This window comes from Sphaerodactylus townsendi, linkage group LG03 (genome assembly GCF_021028975.2).
Source record: "Sphaerodactylus townsendi isolate TG3544 linkage group LG03, MPM_Stown_v2.3, whole genome shotgun sequence".
Classification (NCBI taxonomy): domain Eukaryota; kingdom Metazoa; phylum Chordata; class Lepidosauria; order Squamata; family Sphaerodactylidae; genus Sphaerodactylus; species Sphaerodactylus townsendi.
The window spans coordinates 107613138-107639376 of record NC_059427.1 but is presented as its reverse complement, the minus strand read 5'-3'; the positions used below and the strand labels follow the sequence as shown (position 1 = coordinate 107639376).

General features: G+C 44.1%; 1 protein-coding gene across 2 annotated transcripts in view; it reads right to left on the bottom strand.

The window, feature by feature from the left end:
* Positions 1-2570: 2570 nt before the first annotated feature.
* ATP10B (ATPase phospholipid transporting 10B (putative)) overlaps positions 2571-26239 on the bottom strand; it is an 81342-nt gene continuing 57673 nt past the window's right edge. For both annotated transcript variants that reach the window (XM_048492258.1, XM_048492257.1), the window contains 8 exons: positions 25227-25542; positions 23607-23683; positions 20456-20581; positions 18510-18710; positions 8495-8575; positions 8125-8229; positions 7210-7397; positions 2571-4964 (listed from right to left, as the gene is read on the bottom strand). In XM_048492258.1, the coding sequence (XP_048348215.1) occupies positions 4484-4964; positions 7210-7397; positions 8125-8229; positions 8495-8575; positions 18510-18710; positions 20456-20581; positions 23607-23683; positions 25227-25542 (1575 nt within the window). In that variant the 3' untranslated portion in view covers positions 2571-4483. The remainder of the gene's footprint in view (positions 4965-7209; positions 7398-8124; positions 8230-8494; positions 8576-18509; positions 18711-20455; positions 20582-23606; positions 23684-25226; positions 25543-26239) is intronic.

Sequence of the window (26239 nt, the reverse complement as noted above, 5' to 3'; positions counted from 1 at the left end):
ACTGAACCTTAAGGACAAAGTGCATTTAGTTTATGAGAAGAATAACCCTGAAATACTTCCTGTCCCCTTGAAATCTTCAGAGTGTGTACTTCCTCTCTCCTTCCCTTGTATACTGTGGCAAGATCAAAGAATTCCTTTTTTGAAAAGTCTTCAGTCTAACCACAATTGGTTGGGATTGTTAAATTGGACGGTTTAAGAGATTTGTGTGTATTTGAGGGCGTTGTCCACAAACTAGGCTGCTGTATCAGGATTAAACTGCAATTTAGAATATTAGTTTGTGAGTGGTCCAGACCTGGAAGGCCCAGACTAGTCAGGTCTCAGAAGCTAAGGAGGGTTCAGCCCTGACTAGGATGGGAGACCATCAAGCAATTCCAGATTTGTTACACAGGGGCAGGCAATGTCAAACCACCTATGTTCATCTCTGCGGGGTTGCCATAAACTGGCTGCAACTTTCCATCTCCGCCAGTTTGTGAGCAAGAAGCAACAACTTGTCAAAGTGTTGGAATTTGGATTTCACAACAAATTGGGGAAACACTTTGAAAACCCATTGACCAGGAAGTTGCTAGCCTTGATGCTGTATATGGAAGAGGATGTTATCTGAGTAATTAAGATGCGTTCCCAACTCTATGTAACTGCTTAGAATGACAAACTAACGCTGCTCAAAAGGTATATATAATCAGCCTGCTATATGTAACCACTGCCATCTGTGCTTTATGGCGTTACTTTATGGCTTTACATGCTTTGTAGGAAACTAGGCTTCCCCTGGCACTTCTGTCCCATGGGAAAAGAATTACATCTGTTATCTTGTGGGGCAGGAAAGCCTTTGACAATACATTGAAGACAGGTGGCTCTCTCACTGTCTGCCACCAACCTTGGGGCACCTTGGCTCCAAAGACTGTTTTTCATGAATTCTTGGGAAACTGGTGGGGGGGGGGGGGGCTTTCAGCAGAGAATAAAGAGGACTGTGAATGCCAGTTTCATCAGAACTAGCTTTGCCAAGTATGGTGCTTCGATACCTCATCAATAAATGCTGCTGATCAATACTTCAGTGTCCGTTTATTGGCTTAAGGTTCTGAGACCTAACATTAGCCATGCAAGCCCAATGATTTCAGGTTTATTTAGATCACAAATACATCATGGTTTGTTTGTGGCATCTGATACAGCTGTAAGGTTGATTTCCCAGAGACCTACATAGTTTAGCCAACATTTGAATCTAGGTTCCTGTAGGTCAAATCCAACATTTGGTCAACAACATCCACAGGCTCTCTTAGCCTTTTCCAGCTCAATTCACAGGGCTTAGGTGGCTGGAGATGACACTGCTGCCACAGTGGCATACCACCTCCAGAGGACTGCCAGGTGGCATGGGGAAGCAGCAAATGCCAGAAACTCCCCAGGTGCCTGAAAGCCCTCCATAGCCCAATATGGACTTACACCACCCTTTTAGGTGGCATAAGTCTGAGGGCTATGCCATGGGCATTCCAGTTCCAAAACCTGGTAGAGGTTGACTAAAGTTGGCTTAACCCCTGGAAATGCTTCTGGAATGTCTCCAGCCGCACTGCCCGGCTCTCAAGTCTTTCACTAGTGCACATTACTGGTGAAATTATCCTTTCATAGGATTTTACATTGTTATGCATGACACATACCTCGTAAAGATGCTGAATGTGACCCAGGGAAAAGAATCTGGGATGACTTTGCTTCTTTGTCCTTTGCATGCCAGATTGGCATAACAGAGAGCAACAAGCAGGGAGAGCCCTGAAAACATACTGAATCTTTTCTTCCAGTGAACAGGATTGTTACCATGTGAAGGATGATAATTACTAGAGGAGCCCTAGGAATGTTTGCTTCATATCAGGACAAAAGTAACAAACGCCAGTCTTTAGTATTATCTAAAGCACTTTCAATCATCATCATTTTTGCAAGCTGAACTCTCTTGATTTTGCATTTCAGTGTTTAATTATTATCATTTCTTACAAGTATCTAATTGCCTGCACTCTGTATGTGATCCTAATGGCCTTGCAGAGTTGAAACTGTGCTGCTTCTAACGATCAAATTAAATAGTAGCTTTGTAGAAGATTGACACCTACAAATACTCAGCATTATACTCGTATGCACAAGATTTATGTGTTTGAAATAATGTGAGCCCATCGGGACTTCTCTATTTCACATCCCTCATCAGACCATGGTGGATGGTTCTTGTCTCCTTCCCTGGCTTAGAACAGCTCTTGCTACTTCTGCCACTGATCAGAGAATGAATGAAGTGTTGATTACATCTCTTCTCTAGAAGAGGTTGCTTTGGTCTTTCCTAGTCTGGCAAGTTCTCTGATTCTCACTCTATGTGAACCCAGAGCATGGGTAATTTGGGGGCTATCTTGGTGTGAAGAAATGGCGCTAAGCAAAAGAAAATGAGTGGTTTCACTGGGATTCCTGTTAACTGAATATCTTGTAGCTGAACTAAATGGATTATACCAGCAACAATGTAGGCACTTAAACATTGAAATCTATTAATTTGAATGACTGAATTTTCAGGGAATAGAAGGAACACAGGCTGCTGGATTCTGATTTTGCCTTTATTCATATGTTATACCTGTAGGGTGGAAAATGCTTTACAAAGCATTATCTTAACAGTTTTCACAATAAATCTCTCTCTGTGTCACTGATATATAGAGGCCTGATGCTGAGCCAGCAGTTTGCCCAAGGACACGGATTAAGGCAGACTGGCTCCTTCCACCTCTAAGGTAGGTTTTAAAACAGGCCCACTTGTTTGCTTTGGTTTGTGAGGAAATGCTGTGAGGAAAACATGATGGGGATCAAAATGGATATCTGGTTCTTCCTCTGCCTGTTGTTTGAGGAAAGGCTGAAGATGCTGGTTATGTTTAGTCTAGAGTGGAAATGGCTGAAAGATGATATCATAAACATCTTCAAGTACTTCAAAAGCTGTTATATAGAGGATGGAGCTGAGTTATTTGCTGTTGCCCCAAAAGGCTGGACCAGAACCAATGGGTTGAAATTAAATCAAAAGAGTTTTCAGCTAAACGTTAGGAAGAACTTCCTGACAGCGCAGTTCCTCAGTGGAACAGGCTTCCTCAGGAGTGGGTGGGCTCTCTTTCATTGGAGGTTTTTAAGCAGAGGCTAGATGGCCAGCAATTCTGATTCTGTGAACTGAGGCAGATCACGAGAGGGAGGGTAGGAAGGATTGTGTCAGTGTTTGGCTCTTGTGGTCCTTTCTTACATGCCCAGGATAATGCCAATTGCCACCTTGGGGTCAGGAAGGAATTTTCCTCCAGGCCAGATTGGCCCGAGATCCTAAAGGTTTTTTGTCTTGCTCTGGGCATAGGACAGGAGTCCTTGAGGGAATCAGTGGAAGGTAGTTAGGAATTTCCTGCATTGTGAAAGTTGGACTAGATGACCCTGGAAGACCCTTCCAGTTCTATGCCATGCACTTCTATGTCATTTAGCCCCTGCCGGAATTAATTTATACAACAAAGCAGGGGAGTAGGCATCCAAACCACAAGGTAAAAGCAGCAGGTGGTGATTCATCCTGAATTCATGAATGGTACTGGATGGAAACTCGCACTCTGATAGTAATTTTCGTCTTCATTCCTCTGACTCAGGCCAAGTCTTATCTAGGTAAGTAATTATCTATAAAACCTGTTAAAGTAGAACCGGTGGGTTTAAGCTTCTTCTGCCCCATTGACTTCAATGGAGCTAAACTGGGTTAAATTCAAGTATAGCCACTTAACTGCTCTGGCTTAAATCAAAAATTTTCCTGGTCTCAATCACATCTTTTCTTGGAAGGCATTTCCTTTGAAATTAACAGTGTCTACATTCCAGCAGAAGCATTTACGATTTGGTTGTTGGTAACACAAACCACTCAAATAGGGAACAGCAACAAAGCAGAAACTGTTGTGTATTATAATAATTTACTGTAAAAGAAAGTTCTTTAAAAAATCTTCAAACATGGATGATGCCTTGCAAAATGTCCAGGCTAATGAGTTCAGTCCAGTGGGTTCATTCTTAAATCTGATGATCTTTGTGTAAGTATTGCATTGTGAAATAACTGGATTGTAGATATACATCTATTAATCTGCTAGCCATGATAAAGGTGATAAGTGGCAAGTTAAGGGCATGATACAGAAGACAGGAAATGACCTGGAAAAACCCCCTGATCATCTCCAGGTGACATTTGGTTTCCAAGCAGAGTCTCTTTCACATTTTGGGAATGCTAATGTAATATTTCTTCAAATAATGTGGAACTTTTATTTCTCCAAATAAGTAAACAATTGTTTACTTGAGGCATGTCATATTGTGAAAAGAAGCATTACTCCAATATGCTGGTGAAATTATATTGCACGTCACTTTCTAGTAGCCTTTGTTATTTAATATAAATAGAAGTTTTATTTCCCCCTGTTTCCTTCTCCTGCTATGTGGAAGGCAAGAATGTTCAAAGGCACGGCAACTTTTAAAAGCAGGAGTTCAAGCTGCTTCATAGAGTCACTGCACTCACAGATCTCCGATGGCTCCTTCTAACAGAACTTTCAGCATTGCTGGGAAGGAAGCCAGAAAAGGGTTTTGAAGCAAGAGACTGCCCAAGAGAAGCTTCTGTGGAAAAGAAACTGGCACCTCCAGCCTCCTCCTCTGTCCATCTTTTGGCCTGGTCACTGCTTTCTGCATCTGGCATCCACTTTCCTATTACATCCTGCTCTGGGGGGCAGAGATTCTGATGACCACCATTCCCAGAAAGTGCCATTCCTCCTCCTTCGTGATCAAATATTGACAGGCTCACATTTGCAGTGGGTTGGCTAAGTTCATCACTGGGGACTGTTGCCCCTGGAGATGTCGCTTGTCTCCTTGATTTCCATTTCCGTATTTCCTGGTCCTGTTGTTCCTTAGGGAGTTTATCCAGGTACTGGGCTTTGAGAATGGGAGAAACCTGGAGGGTTCCTTGAACAGCCAGGATAAAGTACCTTAGGAAAGGAAAAAAAATTATTAATAATCTGAAAGAAGTCCACTTTTTACGTTTTCTGCAATTGTTTGATGGGGAGGTTTGATGCTTGCTGTTAAGGAAGAGTCATCCAACTTCTTTCAACTTGCAGGAACTTTAGAAATTTTTAGAAAGGATTGTCTGAGCCTGTGGTGAACTGGTAGTAGCAACCAGTTCACAGCAGGGGAAGGTGACTTCCCCTTGCAATGGACTGGTTTTCCTCAAGAACTGCCAAACTTCCCTAGTTCACCTTTGATTCCTTCAATACCAACTGTTGCCACCAGCCAGAATATGGGTAGAGCTTTCCAAGTACACCGGTGGCGGCTGGAAAATTGTGAGAGCCATAGTAAACCCCACACAATTCATGTATGCTCCACTCCATTCTGAACAACTGTTTGCCAGCAGAGGAAATAATTTCTCCTTCTGCAGAGAAAGAAACTATAAGGAGCACAGTGCTATAGAAACAAAGTGTAATGTTCTCATGAAGCTGCCCTCTATTCATAGGAATAATCTACTTGGATGGAATAGAGATTTTACCATTGACCCTACAAACAATTGGGGAACAGGGTGGGGTGAGGGAGAGAGAGATGTTGTGCTTTTGCATGGCTTCAAAGGCATGTTTGACAGCTGGGAAATGTTTCAAGGCCTAGCAGTGGAGAGGAAAGAACAAAAAACACATTTCTTAGAAATGCTCAAGGGCTGCCTCTCAAAGAACTGTATTACACAGCACAGTAACAAAGTGCTTATATTCCAGTGATGTTATGGACTTTATTTCCCTGAACTACAGAAAAACTTGTGGCCGCATGAAAGAATGTGGGTTGTCAGGGAATTTAGGCTTTTCTTCTAGAGACAGTCAGAAATCCCACAAGAGTGACAGATTGTGGGAAAGAAGAAACAGCATATTAAAGCCAAGTTTACACAGAGCTTTGTCTGGGAAGCAAGGGCACATGTTGCATATCTAGTGTTCATTGTACATGCACTTCTGCATCTTCACCAGCACAAGTCCCTGTTGCCATGGCAGATGGGGACAACCACAAAAACAGAAGATGTGCCCTCAGCACCATCCCAGGAGAAATATTTCCCCTCTGCGTATTGCAATTTCTTTTGGAGAGAATCCTTCTGAACCTCTAGGCCTTAAAGATTGGGCTCTCCAACATTATTTTTTGCTATTTTCCCAGAACCATAGTTACCTCAGGAAATTCTCTAGGTCAGAAGTGAACCTCTTCAGCCACTAATCTGGGAGGAATAGCTACTCCTGTTGGCCAACTAACTGTGGAGATCGTGAGGCTTCTTTGAAGCAGCCAGACCAAGTGCAAAAATAGGTTGTGAATGGTCCTTGCCACAGATGGGGAATAGGTCACTGTGAGAAGTAGGAGTTGAGGACTTGGATCAATAATCTCTGATACCCAATTTACATATGATGCTAGATGTGTAAGAACACTTGGCTAGGAAACAAATGTACTGTTTAAACTCTGTCATTTGGATTATGCTTGCATCATTAGCCTGCCAGGAATCTGTGGCCTGGGCAGGCATCACACTGCATGCTCGTGCCGGGTATATATATCCTACACTCCTAGTGTAACCCCCATGCTCAGAATGGGTTGACCCAGTGAGGGGTGGAGACTGAGAGCAGCACGAGGCAGCAGACCTCATGTAGTTGGAGGAGACAAGGCTACCAGACTCGGACCTTGATTTCTATAAGCCCTTAACACCTTGTTAAGGTAAACTGCAATATTGTTGGGAACTACTGGGAAGGTAGTTGTTTATTTTTGCTATGTTGTAAATGTTGGAGTTTATTGTTTCAGGGTTTCTTTTTGTGGTTGTAATGGGTGAGAGTTCTCCTGGAAACCTTCATCATATTGAAGCCTGTTCATCAAGCCCTTGGAGTCTTCAGGAGCCAACCCACTCGCAAAGAAGAAATGGACTTGGCAGTATCAGTAGACTGTAAATATAAGGACTTGAAATTGCAACCTGAACAGGACCTTGAAATGTGATGTTAAATGTTGATGTTATATGTTATGTGTTAAGAAAGTAAACCATTTTGTTTTTAAAAATTGTTGTTGCAAACTCATTCCAGGTTCTGCCCCATAGAACCCACAAGCTGAGGTTACACTAGCATCATGCTTCAATGGGTCTGGACTTCATTCTCAAAGAGATTGTCCCAGGAATCTAACTACAGACCAGAGACACATATCATGATACAAAGGAATGAAGGCAACGGTCCAAACCTTGGTAGAAGTGCTACAGTTGGGGTGATGAGGCAAATAAGATAAAAATTGGGGTTTGAGAATTGCATCTCCATAATCCAGTAAGGATTGGTGGGATGGTTGCAAATGATACAAGCAGCATTGTAGATGGTTGAAAAAATGAAGTAAAGCAGAATACTCCCAATTATTGTTATCCAATGGAACAGCGTCTGTGAACAGAAGTGAAAAAATAGCAATTATAACAGCAATCCAAATTAAATTTCATAGCAGCTATTCTGGTGAATGATGGTTAAGAACATGCAGCTGTTAATGTTGGTTCAAAAGCAAGACTGAACAAATAGTCACAGCAACAATATTCCATGGAAAAACACAAACTTTATTTATATTGTTGAAGGAATTTCCTCAACAAAACTTAAGCAAAAAACAACAACAACAACAAAACTTTAATAAGGAAATCCAAGTTATGGGAATTCACCCATAGTCGATGTTGTGCAAATTGTACAAAATATGGCTCCACTTCTGATGGTCTTTTGGCACAAATCTTTAAGTCATTCCTAGGACATGATATCCCCTGAGAGCAGTGAGAGTGTGTAGGCAGACAGTGACCTCTTTTTGGTAGAATTTTAGGGATAAACCTCAGGGGTTAGTAGCAGGGGTAGAGTGGTCTTTTAAGTTAGTCTGGACTGAACCCAAGTGCCTCTACATGCACCATTTGGTTGGGTCCAGGATAAGATGGACCTGGAGTTCTCTGGGAATTACAATGGATTTGAAGACTACAGATCAGTTTTCCCACAGAAAGTTTATTTTTAGAAGAATTCTATGCTGTATATTGATCCATATTTTCTGTGGTATTCTGCTACTGGAGAAATAAGAGTAATAGACATTTTGAACAGAAGGTAAAGATACCATAACCAGTCAAGAACTTCATATACATACCCAAGTTTTAAATTCTAAGGCTTGGTGAAAAAGAATGGTGAAGAGGGAGACGGTGTTGATGATTGTCCCAAATGTGAAAACACCAATATCAGAATCATAGTACACCTAGAAAGCAGAAGCAACCATAGACATATTGACTACACAGGATTTTGCCTTCATAAAGTATTGTTAGCATATTGAAAGTGACCTAGTGACACTTTCGCACCTCCCTCATGGCCAGTGTGAAGTGGAGGGGTTCCAGTGGGAGGGGGTAATTGGCAACATTTCTCTCCACCAACAGAAGTGCCATTCTACTAGCATAAATGCTGTTACACTAGCTGAAGAGTACCTTTGGATCTAATCCAATTTAGGAAATGCCTTAAATACTTACGAGATAAGGGACAAAGAAGCAGATGAGACTCTGGTAGAAAGCCTCCAAAATGGCAACACAAAATGTCAGTGGCCTGTATATCTGCAAGAAAATTATGACGTAACAGAACAGTGATTTTCAAAGGATCTGTATCGTTTCACATGATTGGTATTTCTATTTCACAACTCATCATTATATGAGGGTATCCTAATCTTCTTGCTCCTATTTCAGCAAGCTTCTCCAAAGGTCTTAAGGAGTAGGTGCAATGCCCTTTTATGTGGCCACATTTATTTTTTAATTTATATATTATTTACAGGCTGCCTTTCTCACAGGGACTGAAAGTGAAATACTCTTTGGAAGTCAGAACGATCAACAAAATGGGACATTCAATGACCAATGCATTAGGATATCAGAAATCTGAAACCAACAGAAAGAAACAGAATCATAGCATAAATATTAATATGATCCATTAAGCAACACAGAGATTACATAACAGCATATTACTTGTAATATGCTATATACAGTAGTAAAGATCCCTTATCCAAGTAAGTTTATGAAACTGTTTTGTACTGTGCAGCCTTATTACCTGTGTAGAATAGCGCCTCTTGAATAGTTCAGTTCTGCATAAATTTGCGGAAGGCATCTGGATATTGTTACCAGACTGACCCATGGTGGGTAGGTGGGAGCTCTCTTTTAGGAACAGTGTCTCTACGCATCCTGCCAACCCTTGTGGTGCCTAACAGTACCATGACAAAATGGGAGCCCATTCTCTTCACTGGCTGGTGCACCCACAAGGACACAGTAAAAACTTGCCCTTGCCCTTATCTGCCTTGCAAAATACCTGTCACACACCCTTCCTAAAGAGATTAAGACACAATGCCTCCATCTTGGAAGCTGTTGCTTCCCATCTACAGCTCTGGACTATCCACCCTGCAAAGATAAAGGACTTGTTAATGTATTTGCCCTAAGTGTGCCAGTGTTGTATTAACCCAATACTCCTTCCTCTGACTAATCTCTCTCTAACAACCACCTTGTTTACATTGTCATTAAGAAAGAGGAAAAGAAAGATGGCGTCCACATCGGTGCTCGGCAACGGAGCTCCACAACAATTGGTTTTTTAAATTCAAACTCCCTTCGTTTCAGTCTGTAATGTCTGTAATGAGACTTCTACCCATTCTCATCGCACCCTACAGTTTTGGGGTGAGAGACCTAGAGTTTAGAGACTTATATGGCCATTGGGGGAGTGCAATAATTTAAGCTAAGCCGATACAGACAAGGACGACGGAATGTGGTATTTAACCCTGCGTTTTTTCTACCTGCTCTGTTTGCTTCGTTTATGCCTGTGCCTGTGTCCGTGCCTCTGCGGGACCGTACATCTCCTTCGCTGGGCCCCCTCCGGCACCCATTCTCTCGGGGCCGACGGGCTAGTGCTCAAGACCGGAGCCGGTGAGCAGCCGGTTGACGGGGGATCCCCCTCGCTCCGTCGACATAGGCCCGGCCGAGCCGAGAGCCTCACAGCCGGAGAGAAATTGGGAGCGGCGTCCAGGGCCACAGCCGGAGGATTTTGGCGGCAGTGACGTGGGGGGGCCGGTGGCAGAGGCTTCCCCCCGTCTCCCAGCACAGACGCCGTCAGTTGGGGACCTCCGTGGCATCCGGAGTGCGGCGTGGCACCCGAAGTGCGGCGTGGCGTGGCGTGGCTCCCGGAGTGCGGTGTGGCGCGGCATTTGAGAGTCAAGGCCGGCGCCGGGGGTCAGGGGCAGAGATACCCCCACTTTCCCAGCGTGGACGTCATCAGCCACAGCCGGGACCCTCCGCGAGGCCTTTTGCAGCATAACAACATCGGGCACAGCAGGAGTAGTTCCATCCTTCGCCACAGGTGGCAGCAGAGCACCTGGCCTGGTGGCCAGTTCCAGCACTGCAGGAATGGTACCTTTAATATAATTTTGAGTTTTAGAGACACAGCCCCAGATACCATCTTGCAGCAACAGGGGCTGATCCAGTTCCTATGGTCTTGTGAGTACCAGCAACGGACCTTAGCAACGGACTGGGAAACCAGATGCTCTCAGTGGAGTGGATGGTGGAACCTACCTGGAGGACTAGTGGCACAGTGGGGAATTGCTGAAATATGGGTATCTGATAACACCATCATCCCCTTTAGGACGTGCAAACCAGCTGTGAGAGAGCTGGGCGGGTCACGCTCTGGGAGACTTTTTCCATATACAGAACCTGCTATTTCAGGGCTAACCGGAGCAGTCAGTGGCAGAGGCTTCTCGGTCGCCATCTGGATTACAATCTCAAACCTCCCCCCCTGTAGCATTTTCCTAGCCTTCTACCCATGCGGCTGGCTCGGGTGGTGTGAGCCCCGGACCCCTCGCTTGTACAACAGAAATTCCATCATAGTGAAACCTCTAACATCTGTTCCACCGATCCCACCGGGAGCCCAGGCGACAACGACACTCCCTAAGGATTGGTTCCCTTACCATCATCTAGTGTTCTCGACCTGCATCCCCCCCTCTCTAACCCCCCGATTTGGTTGCTGGTAACCTAGGTGCTACCAGACTATGTTGACTGACATTATTATCACTGACAGATATTGATCGATTGTAGATTGTATTTAAACTGTGGGTAGCTTATTGGAATTGTATTGACAATATATCTGTGTGTAGCCCATTAGGATTACATTAATATCAGTATTATAGCGAATTTAGCTTAAGGTTAGGTAGATTAGGACTGATTAGGACTGGTAGGTAGTTAGTTGAATTGGGAATATTAGTCAGGCTTTTTAGATAGAAGGGAGGTTGGTAGAGTTATGGGGGCACAAATTCCGGGGCTGGGGATCCCTGTATTGTTGGGACGGGGTAGATATTGCGGTAGGCGGTGGCCGTATGATAGAAGACACACGAGAAATAATTACGCTCGTCTGCCTTCTGACCTCCGGCCTATCCCGAGAAACGATGGTGGTTGGGTTCAGGGGCACTCTGCTTCGTCTTTGGTGCTAATTAACGCCAGGTCTATCAATAATAAGACCATGGTGCTCCGAGACTTTATTGGAGCCCAGCAGGTGGACCTGGCGTGCGTCACCGAAACCTGGGTGCGCGAAGGTGAGACCGTCGCCTTGGGCGAGGTCGCGCCCCCGGGTTTCGCGTGTCTTCACCGATCACGAACTCAGGGCCGGGGGGGCGGAGTGGCATTGTTCATCCGTGAGTCCATCCCCTTTAGGGCAGCCCCCGTCCCGGAGGTCACCGGTATGGAGTGTGTCGCCCTGGAGTGGTTGGCCTCGGAGAGGTTGGCTGTTCTCCTAGTGTACCGGTCGCCTAGCGCACCGGGAGACAGCCTGCCACGGCTGCTGGAGGTGGTAGCGGACTGGGCGTTGCGGTTCCCCAGACTTATTGTTCTGGGGGACTTCAATGTCCATGCCGACGCCGCCTCATGCACGGCGGCCGCGGACCTGGTGTCATCCATGGCGACGCTAGGCCTCTCCTTGATAAATTCTGGCCCCACCCATGAGGCCGGGCACACGCTGGATTTGATCTTCGGGTCGGGGATAAACCTGGTCGTATCCTCTACTGATAGAGTGCCATGGTCCGACCATTATGCCCTGAAGGTCCGGGTGGACTTGCCACACCACCCCCGTCTAGGCGACGGGCTAATTTATGCCCGCCCGCGGAGACTCATGGATCCACTTGGTTTCCTGAATGCTCTACGGGACCCTGAACCTGCCGGCACACTCGATGAGCAGGTGGAGGATTGGAACTCCCGACTCTCCGATGCCATCGAAGTGGTTGCTCCCCGGCGCCCTCTACGCCCCCGCTCCCGGCGCGCTCCATGGTATACAGAGGAGCTGCGCCATATGAAGTGGAGGCTTAGACGTCTTGAGCGAGTGTGGAGGAAATCTCATGACGAGGCTGCACGAACATCCTATAGGATGCTTATGAAAGCCTATGAGATGGCGACAAAGGAGGTGAAGAGGGCCTTCTTCTCCTCCTCCCTCGCGTCCGCTAGCTCTCGCCCAGCACAATTGTTTCGCATAATTCGGTCGCTGATCTCCCTATCGGAGAGATCTTTAAATTCTCAATTGAGCATCAGCTGTGAGGCATTTATGAGCTTTTTTGCGGATAAGATCGCGTCGCTCCGCCACGACCTTCCGTCCACGTTTGCTACAATCAGTGAACTGGAGACTCCCTTGCCGTCTTCGGGTCCTTCTTTGACCCAGTTTTCCCTGCTCTCTGAAGCCGCTGTTGACAGAGCCTTAGCTGCTGTTAGACCTACTACCTGTCCTCTGGATCCATGCCCGTCCTGGCTTGTAAAAACCTGCCGGGCGGAGCTACGACCCCATCTGTTGAGTATAATGAATGGTTCCCTTGAGCAAGGAATCTTTCCAGATGGGTTGAAGGAGGCAGTGGTCCACCCACTCTTAAAAAGTCCATCGTTAGATCCAGGAGATCTGGCCAATTACCGCCCTGTTTCGAATCTTTCGTTTCTGGGGAAGGTAATTGAGAGAGTGGTGTTGGAGCAGCTTCAAGGCTTTCTGGATGACACATCGGCTTTTGACCCCTTCCAGTCCGGCTTCCATGCTGGGCATGGGACGGAGACTGTTCTCGTCGCCGTCACAGACACACTCCGTATTCAGCTTGACCGAGGCGGATCGGCGCTGCTGGTGTTGTTAGATCTCACCGCAGCGTTTGATGTCGTCGATCACGACCTTTTGGCCCACCGCCTGGCCGCCTCCGGAGTGCGGGGCACTGTCCTTCAATGGATAACCTCGTTTCTCCGGGGCCGGAATCAGCAAGTGAGGTGCGGGGACCAGGCCTCCCGGAAGTGCCCGCTTCAGTGCGGGGTACCCCAGGGGGCGTTACTGTCCCCGCTGTTATTTAATATCTATATGCGACCCCTTGCTCAGCTGGTACGAAGTTATGGACTGATTTGCCATCAGTACGCTGATGACACACAGCTCATTCTGTTGATGGAGGGGGGAGCAGCCGCTGCCCCTGCGGCTCTCCAGCACTGTTTGGAGGCGGTTGCTGGTTGGTTGCGACAGAGCAGGTTAAAACTGAATCCATCGAAGACGGAGATCCTCTGGCTTGGCCGTGAGGGGGGGGGCGGGACTTTCCAGCCGCCGGTGTGGGAGGGGGTCACATTGGCGCTGACCCCCTCCGTCCGCAGCCTGGGGGTCCACCTGGATTTGTCTCTCTCAATGGAGACCCAGGTGGCCCATACAACCCGGGCTGCCTTTTTCCATCTCCGTCAAGCCCGGCGGCTGGCTCCCTTCCTCTCCCGAACGGACTTGGCCTCAGTGATCCATGCAACGGTCATCTCCAGATTAGACTATTGTAACTCGCTCTACGCGGGCCTTCCCTTGCGTTTGATCCGGAGATTGAAACTGGTCCAGCATGCAGCGGCACGTCTGCTGACAGGTGGCGCCACCTGGGAACACATCCAGCCCATACTACGTCAGCTGCACTGGCTTCCAGTAGAGTTCCGGATCATCTTCAAGGTGCTGGTGTTGACCTTTAAGGCCATACGCGGCCTGGGACCATCGTATCTTCAAGACCGCATCACCCCATATGTCCCTGTACGGCCTCTCCGATCGGCGGAGGCCAATCTACTGGTGGTCCCTGGCCCCACGGTGATGCGGCTGGCCTCCACTCGGGCCAGGGCCTTTACGGCTCTGGCCCCAGCCTGGTGGAACGCTCTTCCTCCAGCTGTCCGGGCCCTGTGGGACCTTGGGGAATTCCGCAGGGCCTGTAAGACGGAGCTGTTCCACCGGGCCTTTGGAGGATCCAGCCGCTAATGGTGCCCCCTTCCTTGGCCCCTGACATCTGGGCCGCTTGTTACCAACTGAGACTCACCATGCCTCCCTTTCTGAGGGGGGAGGGATTTTTATTATTGGAATGTTGGACGCCATTTTAATCCATTGAGCTTTTATATAATTAGAATTACAGTTCTGTAAATTTTTATCGCTGCTCTTAATTGTTTACTTGCTTTTATATTGTACTCTTATATGTTGTACACCGCCCAGAGCCCTCCGGGGATGGGCGGTATAGAAGTCTAATATGATAAATAAATAATAATAATAATAAATAAATAATAAATTATTATAGAAACTGTAATTTCCTCAGTTTCCTCCCACTTCTAGGCCCATCAAGCGAATGTCTCAACCATTCGATTAGAGACTCAACCAATAAGGTCTGTCTCTTATCTGTCTTTGGAAAGGCAGGATTTTCCTTTGTCCCGGGAGAATAAGGTCCACTCTGCATAACTCCGAGGGTCTATTTTTCCCTATAAGAAGCACCCTCTCCCAGTAGCCTGTGTTCAATATTTCTGGATGCCTCTCTGCTTGCTGATTTTGTCCCACAATGCATTATTCCCTCTTCTATCAGAACTAAGTGTGGGTCATTCAACATTGTTCACTGTAATTTGAAAGAAGGGCAGCTGACCAGTCAGCAGCCATCCATGCCCCAGTGCCACCAATGCTTCCACTCACTCTTCTTCACTAATAAACATCCCTGTAATGCAGGCTCCCCGTAATACTCAAATTTTACACATAGGAACAGGAAGGAGGCAGAAACTGTGAACTGTGAATAAGATAGGGACTGGGCTGAGCAACAGAATCTATGCTTGAATTCTGAATGGGCTTTGCAGATGCTGGGGGAGAACTTTCTCTTCCTGAGACCTTGGAGACCCACTGCCTGTCACATAAAGTGGACAAATGTAAGGCAAATTCACTAGAGCCATAGGTCCTGACTTCCATTTTAGGGATGAAACAAACTGGGCATTGATCGTTACTGCATGTTTCTCATCCTTAAGATGATAGCTCAGCATGCTGCATACTCTGTGAAGGAAGACAGTTTTATTTCCCTCATGAAGCCCACATTGAGTAGAAAAAGGCAAACGGTTTCCTTTTACCAGCAACAGCAGGAGTATTGCACCAACTGATATTCATCTGTGAATCAGATGTGGGTCAAAGCCTGCCAGATATTCACTATTAGAGCAGTGTTGGATACAGATTTGGGACACAGTACTCCATCTAGACATCAGCTTGATGAGTTGGTCTTGAACAGGTTTTCAAGAAACTTGAGTTCCACCTACGGGAAACACTTACTGTTTCTTGTTCTCACAAATAGTAGTTCAGGCTTAAGTCCTACTATAAAAAAATAAAGTGAAATCCAACTATGCTGTGTGCTTGCAGCATAGCAGAGCCCTGACCTTCAGGAACTGATAAGGAGCCAGATGCTGGGAGTAAAATATGGTTTCTAGTTTGACACCCTAGGTTGTCAAGGCACCAGGTTGTCTTGGCACACATATTCCAAGTAATTAAGCTGATGAAATTATTTCAGTATCATCATGACAAGTTGGGTTTATGGCTGCAGAATAAACCCTACCTTGTTATCTCATCTTGAACCTTATGGTCACGTGGTCAGCAACAGGGTTGTGGGATTGTCTTAGATCACCAAGCATGGATTTGATTGGTCAATAGGCTTCTGCCCATAAAGTTTGGCTATTCAGTCTAGCAAAGTGAGCTTCTTGGTCCCTTGCTATGGTACCCTGATTCACCATTCTGGACCTTGACAAGTGTGTCTTGTTGCTGGACACTATGGCTTCCTGACTCCTTGGGACTTTGTTTTGGATAGAGTGGTCTTTGTGAAGCTGAAGGATACAGCTGGTATTAGTACAATCTTTGAATCTTGCCTTTGAACTAATGTTATACTGTGTTTCCCCGAAAATAAGACAGGGTCTTATATAAATTTTTGTACCAAAAGATGCATTAGGACTTATTTTCGGGGTAGGGCTTATTTTAGGGAAATATGGTACCTTCACAATTCATTAAGGCAGGCTCTCGCCAGCCCTGTTGCTTCCCTGTCACGTGTGATGCAAGCTGCATCCTCATTGGCAGGGAGCACCCTGCTGGATCACACCATCCTGATCCTGATCTGTAACTACTGGTAGGGCTTATTTTTGGAGTAGAGCTTATATTTTAAGCCTCCTCAAAAAATCCTGAAAAATCATGATAGGGCTTATTTTTGGAGTAGGTCTTATTTTTAGGGAAACACGGTATTACTGTATAGTTAGTTGTTTCTGGTTTATGTTTTATTATTTTATTCCTCACTACTAAAGTTCTCTTATTTGTATTCACACAGTTTTAATACATTTCCTTTAATCATATTTTGAGGTATTTTTGTCTTTAGGCGGCTTCAATCTTGATGTTCTAGACCCTGTGGCTACACACTACCAGGTTGACTATTTGGTGAAACTCATTCTGCCTTGCAGAGGTGACCTTTCTTATTTGTAATCCCAGGAAGGTTGGTCCCTTGCCCCTTTGCATCTGGCTGTTGGGATAGACAAAAGGGCACGTTAGGTGGCAGGAACTGTGCTGGAGTTTGTGGATTCAGATCCCAGGGTTTAAGTGTTTCGGGGTTTTTTGCTCCCCCTTACCAGAGTTGATTCCACACAGTACAAATATAACAGGTTAATGATGGGAAATATCCAGTGGTGGGATTTAAATAATTTAACAACCGGTTCCGGTGGTGGGATTCAAATAATTTAACAACTGGTTGTTTACAAGCACCATTTTAACAACTGGTTCTGCCAAAGTGGTACGAACCTGCTGAATCCCACTACTGGAAATATCCCAGTTTGGGGAAGAATTTCACATGGGTCCAGTGGTGGGATTCAAATAATTTAACAACTGGTTCTGGTGGTGGGATTCAAATAATTTAACAGCTGGTTGTTTACAAGCACCATTATAACAACCGGTTGTGCCGAAGTAGTGCGAACCTGCTGAATCCCACCACTGCATGGGTCCCTTCCCCAAAGTGGGATTGACCCACAGTATTTCCCTCAACCCGGATTTTTCAAAAATTGCCCAAACCTGAGTCTTTTTGAAAAATCTTAGATTGAGCCTGCTTCTGTGGGAATGGCACAGGCGCCAAACCACTTTATTTTTCCTGCCCTGCTGCCTATTCTTCGGCCTTATGCCATGCTAGCTTAGTTTCTGCTGAGCTGCCAATTGGTGTGATAGCCCGCCATTTCAGAAATGTCTCCCAAGCAGGTTTTCTCACCTTGGCAGCAACTATGAGCACCATTTCACCCAAATTACAGCAGTTGATTCACAACAAACAGGGCCGTTGCTTGCAGTGGCCCCATTTCCTTTTCTTTTTTGGGTGCTCAGAATACGTAGCTCATCAGATGCACACTTTGGGGTGTGGATGGGACATATTGCTTTGCTTTGCTCCCTTTTTGGACAGGTTTTATTATTTTGTATGTGACAATGTTAAGGGGGGTTTGCATGCTTCATTTTTGCATGTGTCGTGGTTTCAAAGCTTTGCATACTAGAAGCATGGTAGGTATAAAATGATAAGAATAACAGAAACAAAAGTTATAACTGAAATGTAGGGTAACAGTATATATAATGATTTGTTTGTAAATAACAGTGTACATAATTCTAAACTGCCACCAATTATTTTGTTGTTTTGTTAATATCTTTTGATGTTATTGAGTTCCTTCTCCCAGTACCAGGCAAGTCATCCAAATGGTATACTTTTATATGTAGATGAGATTTAGCTATACACTGAAGATTATTTCTTCTGTGATTTTTTTAAAACTCAGATTAACCTTGTCAAAGTATTTGGGATGGAGGAAGGGCCCATGAAGGATAGTGGAAATGCATCCTGGAAAAAGCTACTTAAACCCCTCCCCCCAGTAATTTCTGTGCACAAAATATCCTTTTTTCACTATTGGTCAAAAGATATGGCTTCCTAGAGCGGCCACAGTCAAGGAGTCCCCAGCTTTTTTTCTTACCCAAAGCTGCTTTGGGTTAAAAAAACAACAAAGCAAAAACAGAGGAAAGAAATTCTAAATAAAGTGTACTTTGAGCCTTAGGCTAACCCAGTGAGATCCCTTTATAAAGCCACTGACAAAACCACAAATATCCATGATGTCTAGTTTATGAAGTGCATTTCACATAGGGATAATTACAAAAGTAGTGATTTCAGGCTTGCAGGAGGCGATAAAACACACTTGAACAAGAAAGGTATACCTCTGAGTTTTGTCCACTCTTGTATAGCTCAGGCAAACTTAATAGAATTTCTGCAGAAATATCTTTATCCAGGACTCCAGAAAGGATGGGTGGCACAGAAGTGAAAAACAAATTGAAAAAGATCATTTGCCAGTAGTCTATCATGGAGGCCCCCGAGAAAGCACAGAAAAATTGGTACCAGAAGAGCAGATTGACGTAGGCCTGGTGGAAATATGTTAAAAAGCAATGTTTGTAATGTTCAGGATACTATTTGCATGTTCATGCATAATTCATGTGTGCTCCTCGAACAATTTGGTCCTAACAACTTCAAATGAGCTAAACCTCAAACATTTGGCCTTGACTGAACTTCTGATCAGACCACAGGGGTAATCATCCATAACTGCAAATGTGTATAACTGACAATATTTTTAAAAGTGAAAAGCAGCTTTGGAACAGGGGAATTTAAGGCGGAGTAGCAGTGGGAGAGTGACTGACCCATTCATTGTCTGCAGCTCAAATTGGTTTCCCACATGGTTGCCCCAACCCCCTCCAGTTCTACAAATGTATTTGACCATTCCTGGGGATGGAGCTGACTTCAGCCGGCTTCCACCTGGGGTTTAGGGCCATGAATGCTGTGGCCTGAGGCTCAGAGTTACATCTACCTTTTGGGTGGTGTAACTCCATTAAACCCTATGGAGGGCTTCAAGGCAGTGGGTCTTTTTTTCCTTCTAGCTGCCTCCCTGTGCCCCCTAAAAGCCTTCTGGAGGTGGTGTGGCAACAGCACCATTCCCAGCTGTTCCTGAAAACAGGTTTGGGCTATTAACCACTACACTATGCTGGTTCCTGATGGAAAGTTAACATTTTATGCTTTTTAAATATCACTTTCATTAGCAAAAGTGTACAGATATTACAGAAGTCTATTTTATGAATATGAAACAGGTGATAACAATACTGAAGATACAGCAACCCATTTCTTTAAAATGTTCGATAGACTAGACTCCCTAATGGACAGCCTGTTTGGCAAAAATGTTAGGAACTTCTTTAGTAAAATAGCAGACTGCAGCCAGCAATGGGTATACTGAAGATCCTACTCAAAATCCATGTTTAAGGATGTATCTATTTAATATTACTAGATTATTTGAATTAGGTGTCTGAGTACTAGAGATGAAATGTTTAGAGGGATAACCTCATGTTCCTGCATTTTACCCAGCACTGTGCGTCTACATGATACACACTAGAAAGAAAAAAACATTTTAACATTAATTTTGAAAGTAGCCACAGAGTAAAGTGTGACTGGGATTTCCAAAATTGATTGATAGGGAATAAAAAGCATGAATTAACTTTATAAGTGTTAGACACATATCCCTTTGAAACCTACTATTTCCTCACTCCTTACCATACCTTGGTTTGGATTTCTAATGGAAGCATGTTGAAAATGTATTACTTAAGAATGGAGGTGTGTATAATTTAGCTTTTGATTATATTGTTAAAACTGATTACTGTTGTTGCTAATTGCTAGCATGAGGCTCTCATCAAATTAAACCTGTTGGCAGGCTTTTCAGCCTAATCCTAAGCCAACTCCCATTTTGAATTGTTATAATTTATCATTCTATATGCAGAAGCATAGCCAGGCTTAAACAAACAACTGTCAGGGTACCCTTAAAAAAGAGAATCTTCAAATTGAGGTAATTCTTTTGTGTTTTTCAAAAATGCAAATGAGCCAGTTGAGCCAGTCCAGAGTCAGTCTGTTTTATCTAGCCTAACCTTTTTTTAATTGAATGGTGGGTGGTTCATGATTCAAAGTTTTTATTTGGATTTTCTAAAATGTTGAAACCTGTGAGCCACCTGGAGTGGGTTCCTAATCAAGTAGAACATAAATCTACAGGTGTCCACTGGCAAAAATATCTTTTAAATTCCATATCAGAAAGGCAGAAAGGCCATAGAAACATATAAGACATTGAACTTACCACATTTTTATAGAAAAAGTAAATTACCATCTTTGCCAAGCGAGAATAACACCAGTGCCCATGGACGAGACCCAACTTCTTGAGGTGCTTAAACCGAGATATGGCAAAGTCACTGGCCATGACAGCCTAAGAAAGAGAAAATTCATTAAAATAAATAATTTATTTTCTCCATTTTATTTATTTTCATCCGACTCAACCAAACTGATGATTATGACAAATTAAAACAGTGGAGTCTGAAGGTGTCCCAACTCTGGTGCAACTTGCAAACCCATTGGTGTCCCATTCTGGCATAAGTGGCATTTATGCTGGTGTAAAGGCACTTATGGAATCAATACAGTTGGAAGAAGCTAGAAGGGCCATCAAGGGCAGCAGTGTGATGACTGGGCACCAGTGCTCCCATGGCACTGGCACACCTCTGGTGCAGGACCCCATGCTGGTGCTGAAGGGAGCATTCCTGGGTGTGCGGCCAGCTTTAGTCACCTTCCTGAGCCTTTTGGGAATACCTCCATTTGCTGGCACAGACTTATGTTGGCAGGCAGCCCCATCCGGGGGGGGCGGGACTGCCATTGGGAACGGTGTGTGGCCGCTCAGGTGGATTTACCCTTCCGAGGACACTTGCCCCAATGGAATGGTGAATCTGCTGGTGGTGAGATGTGGGGGTGGTCTGGGGTGTGGTTGGGGGAGAAGTCGACTTTAGTCAATTCCACCTTGGCCATTTGCCCCATTGCACTGGTGGCTGGGACTAGTGACTTACCCCTCCCCCCCAAATGGTGGTGTAAGTCTAATCAGCCCGATAGAGGCTTTCTGGCAGCAGGTAGTCTTTTCTGCATTTCAAGCTTGACCATGCCACCCGGAAGCCTCTTTGATGGTAGTGGCCTGTTGTGGCTGCAATGGTGTGGCTTTGATGGTAGTGGCCTGGTGTGGCTGCAATGGTGTGGCTGCAAAAAATGTTCACTTGGATGGGGCTGAAAATCAGTGGTACAGCCCACTGAGCTGCTCTGGCCATTTTTATGGGGAAAGGGGCAGTGTCACTTTTGGCTTGTTGTCTGCGGTGCTCCAAGAGACTTTGGTGGCAGTGTGGCTGTGCTGTGGCTGTGGTGACCCCAGCTGCATAGCAACTACCTTCCTCAGGATTGCACTGTTGCAGTGCAACCCCAACCAGACTTCTAAGTGAATGTTTTTAGAGACTGTAACTTTGCTGATTGCATAGCTAATCAGTATGCCTAGGAAGATGATACTAACAACACTGCATAAAACAGCTTGCAGTCCCAGACATAGGGAAAATACTTTATGTGGCCAATCTATGATTTATTCTGTTTATTCTGTCAACATCCTTTCTAATTTTCAGTGTGGCCAAACCTGTGGATATTTAAATCTGGAGATTGCAGCCATGAATAGAACTTTCTGCAGATCCTTCCACAAACCTGAGAAGAGCCTCAGATTTGCAAAATAAACACACTGAAATATACTGGAGATGGGGTTAAAACCATCCAAAATGACACAAACAGTGCCTTTAGAAACAAATGCCCTCAGTGGCCATTTCTAGGCAACCACAACAGTATTGATAGTTATCAAGCCTTGGTTTTTGTTAGTAAAAGGCAGGAGGGAGGGGCTTTTTAGGGCTGATTTGAGGGAGGACTCATTGGAGCCAGCCCCATCAGCAACCACCAGGTGATTTGCCACTCCCTGCCATGCATGACTTACCCAGGTCTTATGACTTTTTACTGCTCATCAACAGCTACCCCACAGCCCCACAACAGTCAGTGTGCTGTAGTGGTTATCATTCCAGATTAGGATCTGGGAGACCTAGGTTCGAAACTCCACTCTGCCATGGAAACTTATTGGATGACTGTGGGTCAGTTATAAATTCTCAGTCTAATTTACCTCACAGGGTTGCTGTGAGGAAAAAAAGGAGGGCAGAAGAATGATGAGAGCTGCTCTGTGCCCCATTGTGGAGAAAAGCAGAGTATAAGCTGGAAAGCAGATAAAAGGTAGCTTGGTGGGTGGATAGGAAGCAGGAATGTAAGGTCTCCCATTGTAGTGTGAAACCTCCTACCAGCAGCCCACTCTTTCCGTCATTGCTCCTTCAAGTATGGAAGAAAAACAGAAAAAAATGGCTGGTGTTGAATGTGATGTGAAGTCACATCACTTGAGGATTTCCTAGAGAAATGTGGTACCACTTCCAGATTTCCTTGACATGACATCATGCCACATGAAATGTCAGTGCCCCACATGTCTCTGCTTCCCCATCATGGGAAGGAGAAAAGGCATCAGGGAAAGATGAGGATATGGGGGTTGCCAGGAGGAAGGAAAGAAGAAAGAGTGTGGGAAGGGGGATACAGGGTAATGTGAGGTACCCCTAACAAATCCTTGAGTGTTTCCCACCATGCAGCTGAACCACTATTTTCCTGGGTGGAGGCTGCTGGATGAGGGAAGGACGGAAAGCTGGAGGCAGGAAGCAGATAAAAGTAGGTTGACTGGTGAGTGTGAAGAAAAGGAAGTAGGGAAGGGGAGGAAACAGTGAGAGAGAAAAGAATGAGATGCCCCCAACAAATCCTTGTGGATCCCTGCTTGAAGCCTTTCAAAGCCGCTGTGATCCTATGTAGAGATTGATGGACCTGAGAAGCACCTGAGTTAACCTAGCTATGGGCTCTGTGAGTAGCTTAGCTGTTTAGTAGTTGCAACTTAGAATCAGAGCAGTTATTGTGTAAAGAACAGAGTCAATGTCATCAGTTGTACATATTTGTTTTGAAGGTATGCTATATGTTTAAATAACAGGGGACGGATGTAGGTATTTTGATTAATTGCAAATACAGGACATTTTACCTTGGTTTCACAATGGTTAATGGAGTATCATGTCAAGACAGCAATATTGGTTCATGTTATATATATAACAGACTCTTATAAATTCTGAACACTGACAATAAATGCTTGAACAGTGGGTGAAAGAATAAATGCTTGAACAGTGTTATATATACAACTTGAACATGTTATATATATAACATGTTATATATATAACATGCTTGAACATGTTATATATATAACAGACTCTTATAAATTCTGAACACTGACAATAAATGCTTGAACAGTGGGTGAAAGAATAAATGCTTGAACAGTGGGTGAAAGAATACACTCAAATTATCATGCGTACCTGCATGCCTTCTTGTCCAGAAATGCCAATTCCAACATCAGCAGCCTGAATCATACTTACATCATTTGCACCATCACCTGAAACAAAATAAAACCATTGTAATTGTAACATCGTTGAGTTCAACATATTTTTCAGTCTTGAGATGTAATTCTGCTCAGTTTCAAAGACCAGGATCCAAAAAGCAGTTTTGATTTCCACAAGAGGCTTATTTTGCTCATTGAAATTCCGCCCTTCCCTTCCTTTTGATTTAAAAAACAATTTTCTATAACACATGGTGTGTGTGTGTGTTTGTGTTGTGCCTATTTTTTTGATTAAAAACAACAACTTTTAAGTCTTTTTCAGCTCACGGATTTAGTTTTATACTTCTTTGGAACCTGACTAAAATTCCTTATTAGATCATGGAGCTACAATCATACAGAAGGGACAGAAGGATTTCCATCAGGATTTCCATCAGTGGAATGCAAAGTTCTTGTCTCCTTCCTCCTGCTGCAGCCCAAAATGCCTCCACAAATGCTCTTCCTGGGGGACAGCGAACAGGGGATGCAAGAAAGTTAGGTTCCACTGATGGAAATTCTTGTCACTGGAAGTACTCTGCGAGCCCCAATCTATTGTCAAAATAGAACAAATATGGGAAAGAAATGGACAACAAATTACACATGCCACTTATCTCCCATAAATGAACATTAAGCATAAATAAGCATTAAATCAATGGTGGGCAGAGCAGGACAGTCTAGGAAACTGAATGAGTCTAGGAAACTGAATGAGCTTTCATAATCCATTTTAAGTCTGTTCAGTGCCATCAAGTGAGCCTAAAAATCAATGACCTTCAAAATATCCTATTGTTAACAGTCTTGCTCAGGTCCCACAGACTCTTGATGAGTCTTCCTCTTTTTCTGCAGCCTTCAAATTTTTCTAAAATTATTGTCTTTTCCAGTGAATTTTATCTTTTCATAATCTAACCAAAATATGATAGCCTTGGTTTAGTCCTTTTACCTTCTAGGAAGAGGTCAGGCTTGTAGCAGTAATAATAGTACTAGTGTGATAAATGAGGAATGTGTTTTCTACCAGAACAAAGAAATGAGATAAGAGGATGTAGTGGTTGGCCAGGGTAGAACAGGATAAGACCGGCTGAGACCAGTTGAACTGAGGAACTAGGCTAAAGAGCAAGGCTTGCATCAGATTGTACGTATTGAACATGCTTAATGAGCTAATGCATATTAACTTTTATGCCCCAGCTTGAATAAGGAACATCGATAATGAACATACAGGAAGAATATGGGAGGGGGAAACATATCAAGGAGTGACATGTAAATAGGCAAACTGGAAAGTTATGACTCTGAGTACCCTTAGTCAATGGGGTAACATAGAGGGCGTGGCAAATTCAAAAGAAGGGAATAAACATGCTGTGGATATACTGTTTTGGCGGAGTCTACCCAAGCAGGGTGTCTCTTCTTTTTTCGCAAATAAAGCTACTTGAGGTTGGTTTTGCATGCCAAAATTGCCCCTAAAACTCTCTTCTGTTTGCTTGATATTTGGTAAAGATATATTGGGCACCACACTAGTGGTAACAGTAGTAGCAAAAGTCAATTTATAGTATCAGACCACTCAAAGGACACTTACCAATTGCTAAGGTCATGACTTTCAGTTGACTCCGTACAAGTTTGACTACCATGCTCTTTTGTAGTGGAGTACACCGGCAACACAAAACTGAACGGCTGTACTTAGCTAATTCAAGAAACTTATTTTCAAGTTGTCCCTGGAAAATGGTATTCAGAGTGCTCCCATCAACCACCAGACCAACAGCAGGATTTGGAGTCACAGCGCTTGACCAAGAAAATGGCAGTTCAATGCCAAAAATATTCCACATCGTTCTTGCAATTACTTGAGCCTTCTTCACTTCTTCCAGTGTGATATCCAGCAGGGATTCACAGGTTTCCTACAAGCAGATAACTGTTATTATTAATATTATTTTTATTTGATATCCCACTCTTCCCAGCTGGAGGGGCATGTTATTTTGCATGACAAGCAGTGCAACACAAGTTGTTCCATTACTTCGTATTTTTGCTAACATTTTCAGCAGCCCAGTGTGTACCATTTTGTTTGGGCAACACAAAAATCTTTGAATGTAACTAAATTGTCCCTTTATGGAAACTTTCTAATATGGAAATTGATCAAGTTTTCAGCACTGATGGACAATGGGTTGGATCTAATGAGTCCCTTCCACTAGGACTTTTTTGACAGAGAATCTCTTTCTTGTTGGAGGAACACTTAGAGGAAAGGAGTAATTAGTAATCCAACCCACTGTTCTTATCAAACTGGTACATGCTATAAATGTTTAAATAATTTGTAGCTTGTTTGTATCCACTCTTACTTGGCTTTCCATTATTTTAAATTTGCAGATTGCCTTGTTTATATTATTTATAACATATGATACAGTCTTAGTAAACGTATAAACTTAATCCCAATATGCAGGGGTACTCAAATTTATATTTCACTTAATAATTGTACCATTGTATAAAACGGGGTATGAAAACCAACTCTTCATTGTATTAAGTGAAACTACAATAGCATAGGTGACTTGTGCACTGATCGTCAAACTACCATGTTGGCACAATAGCTCAGAAGAATGGGTG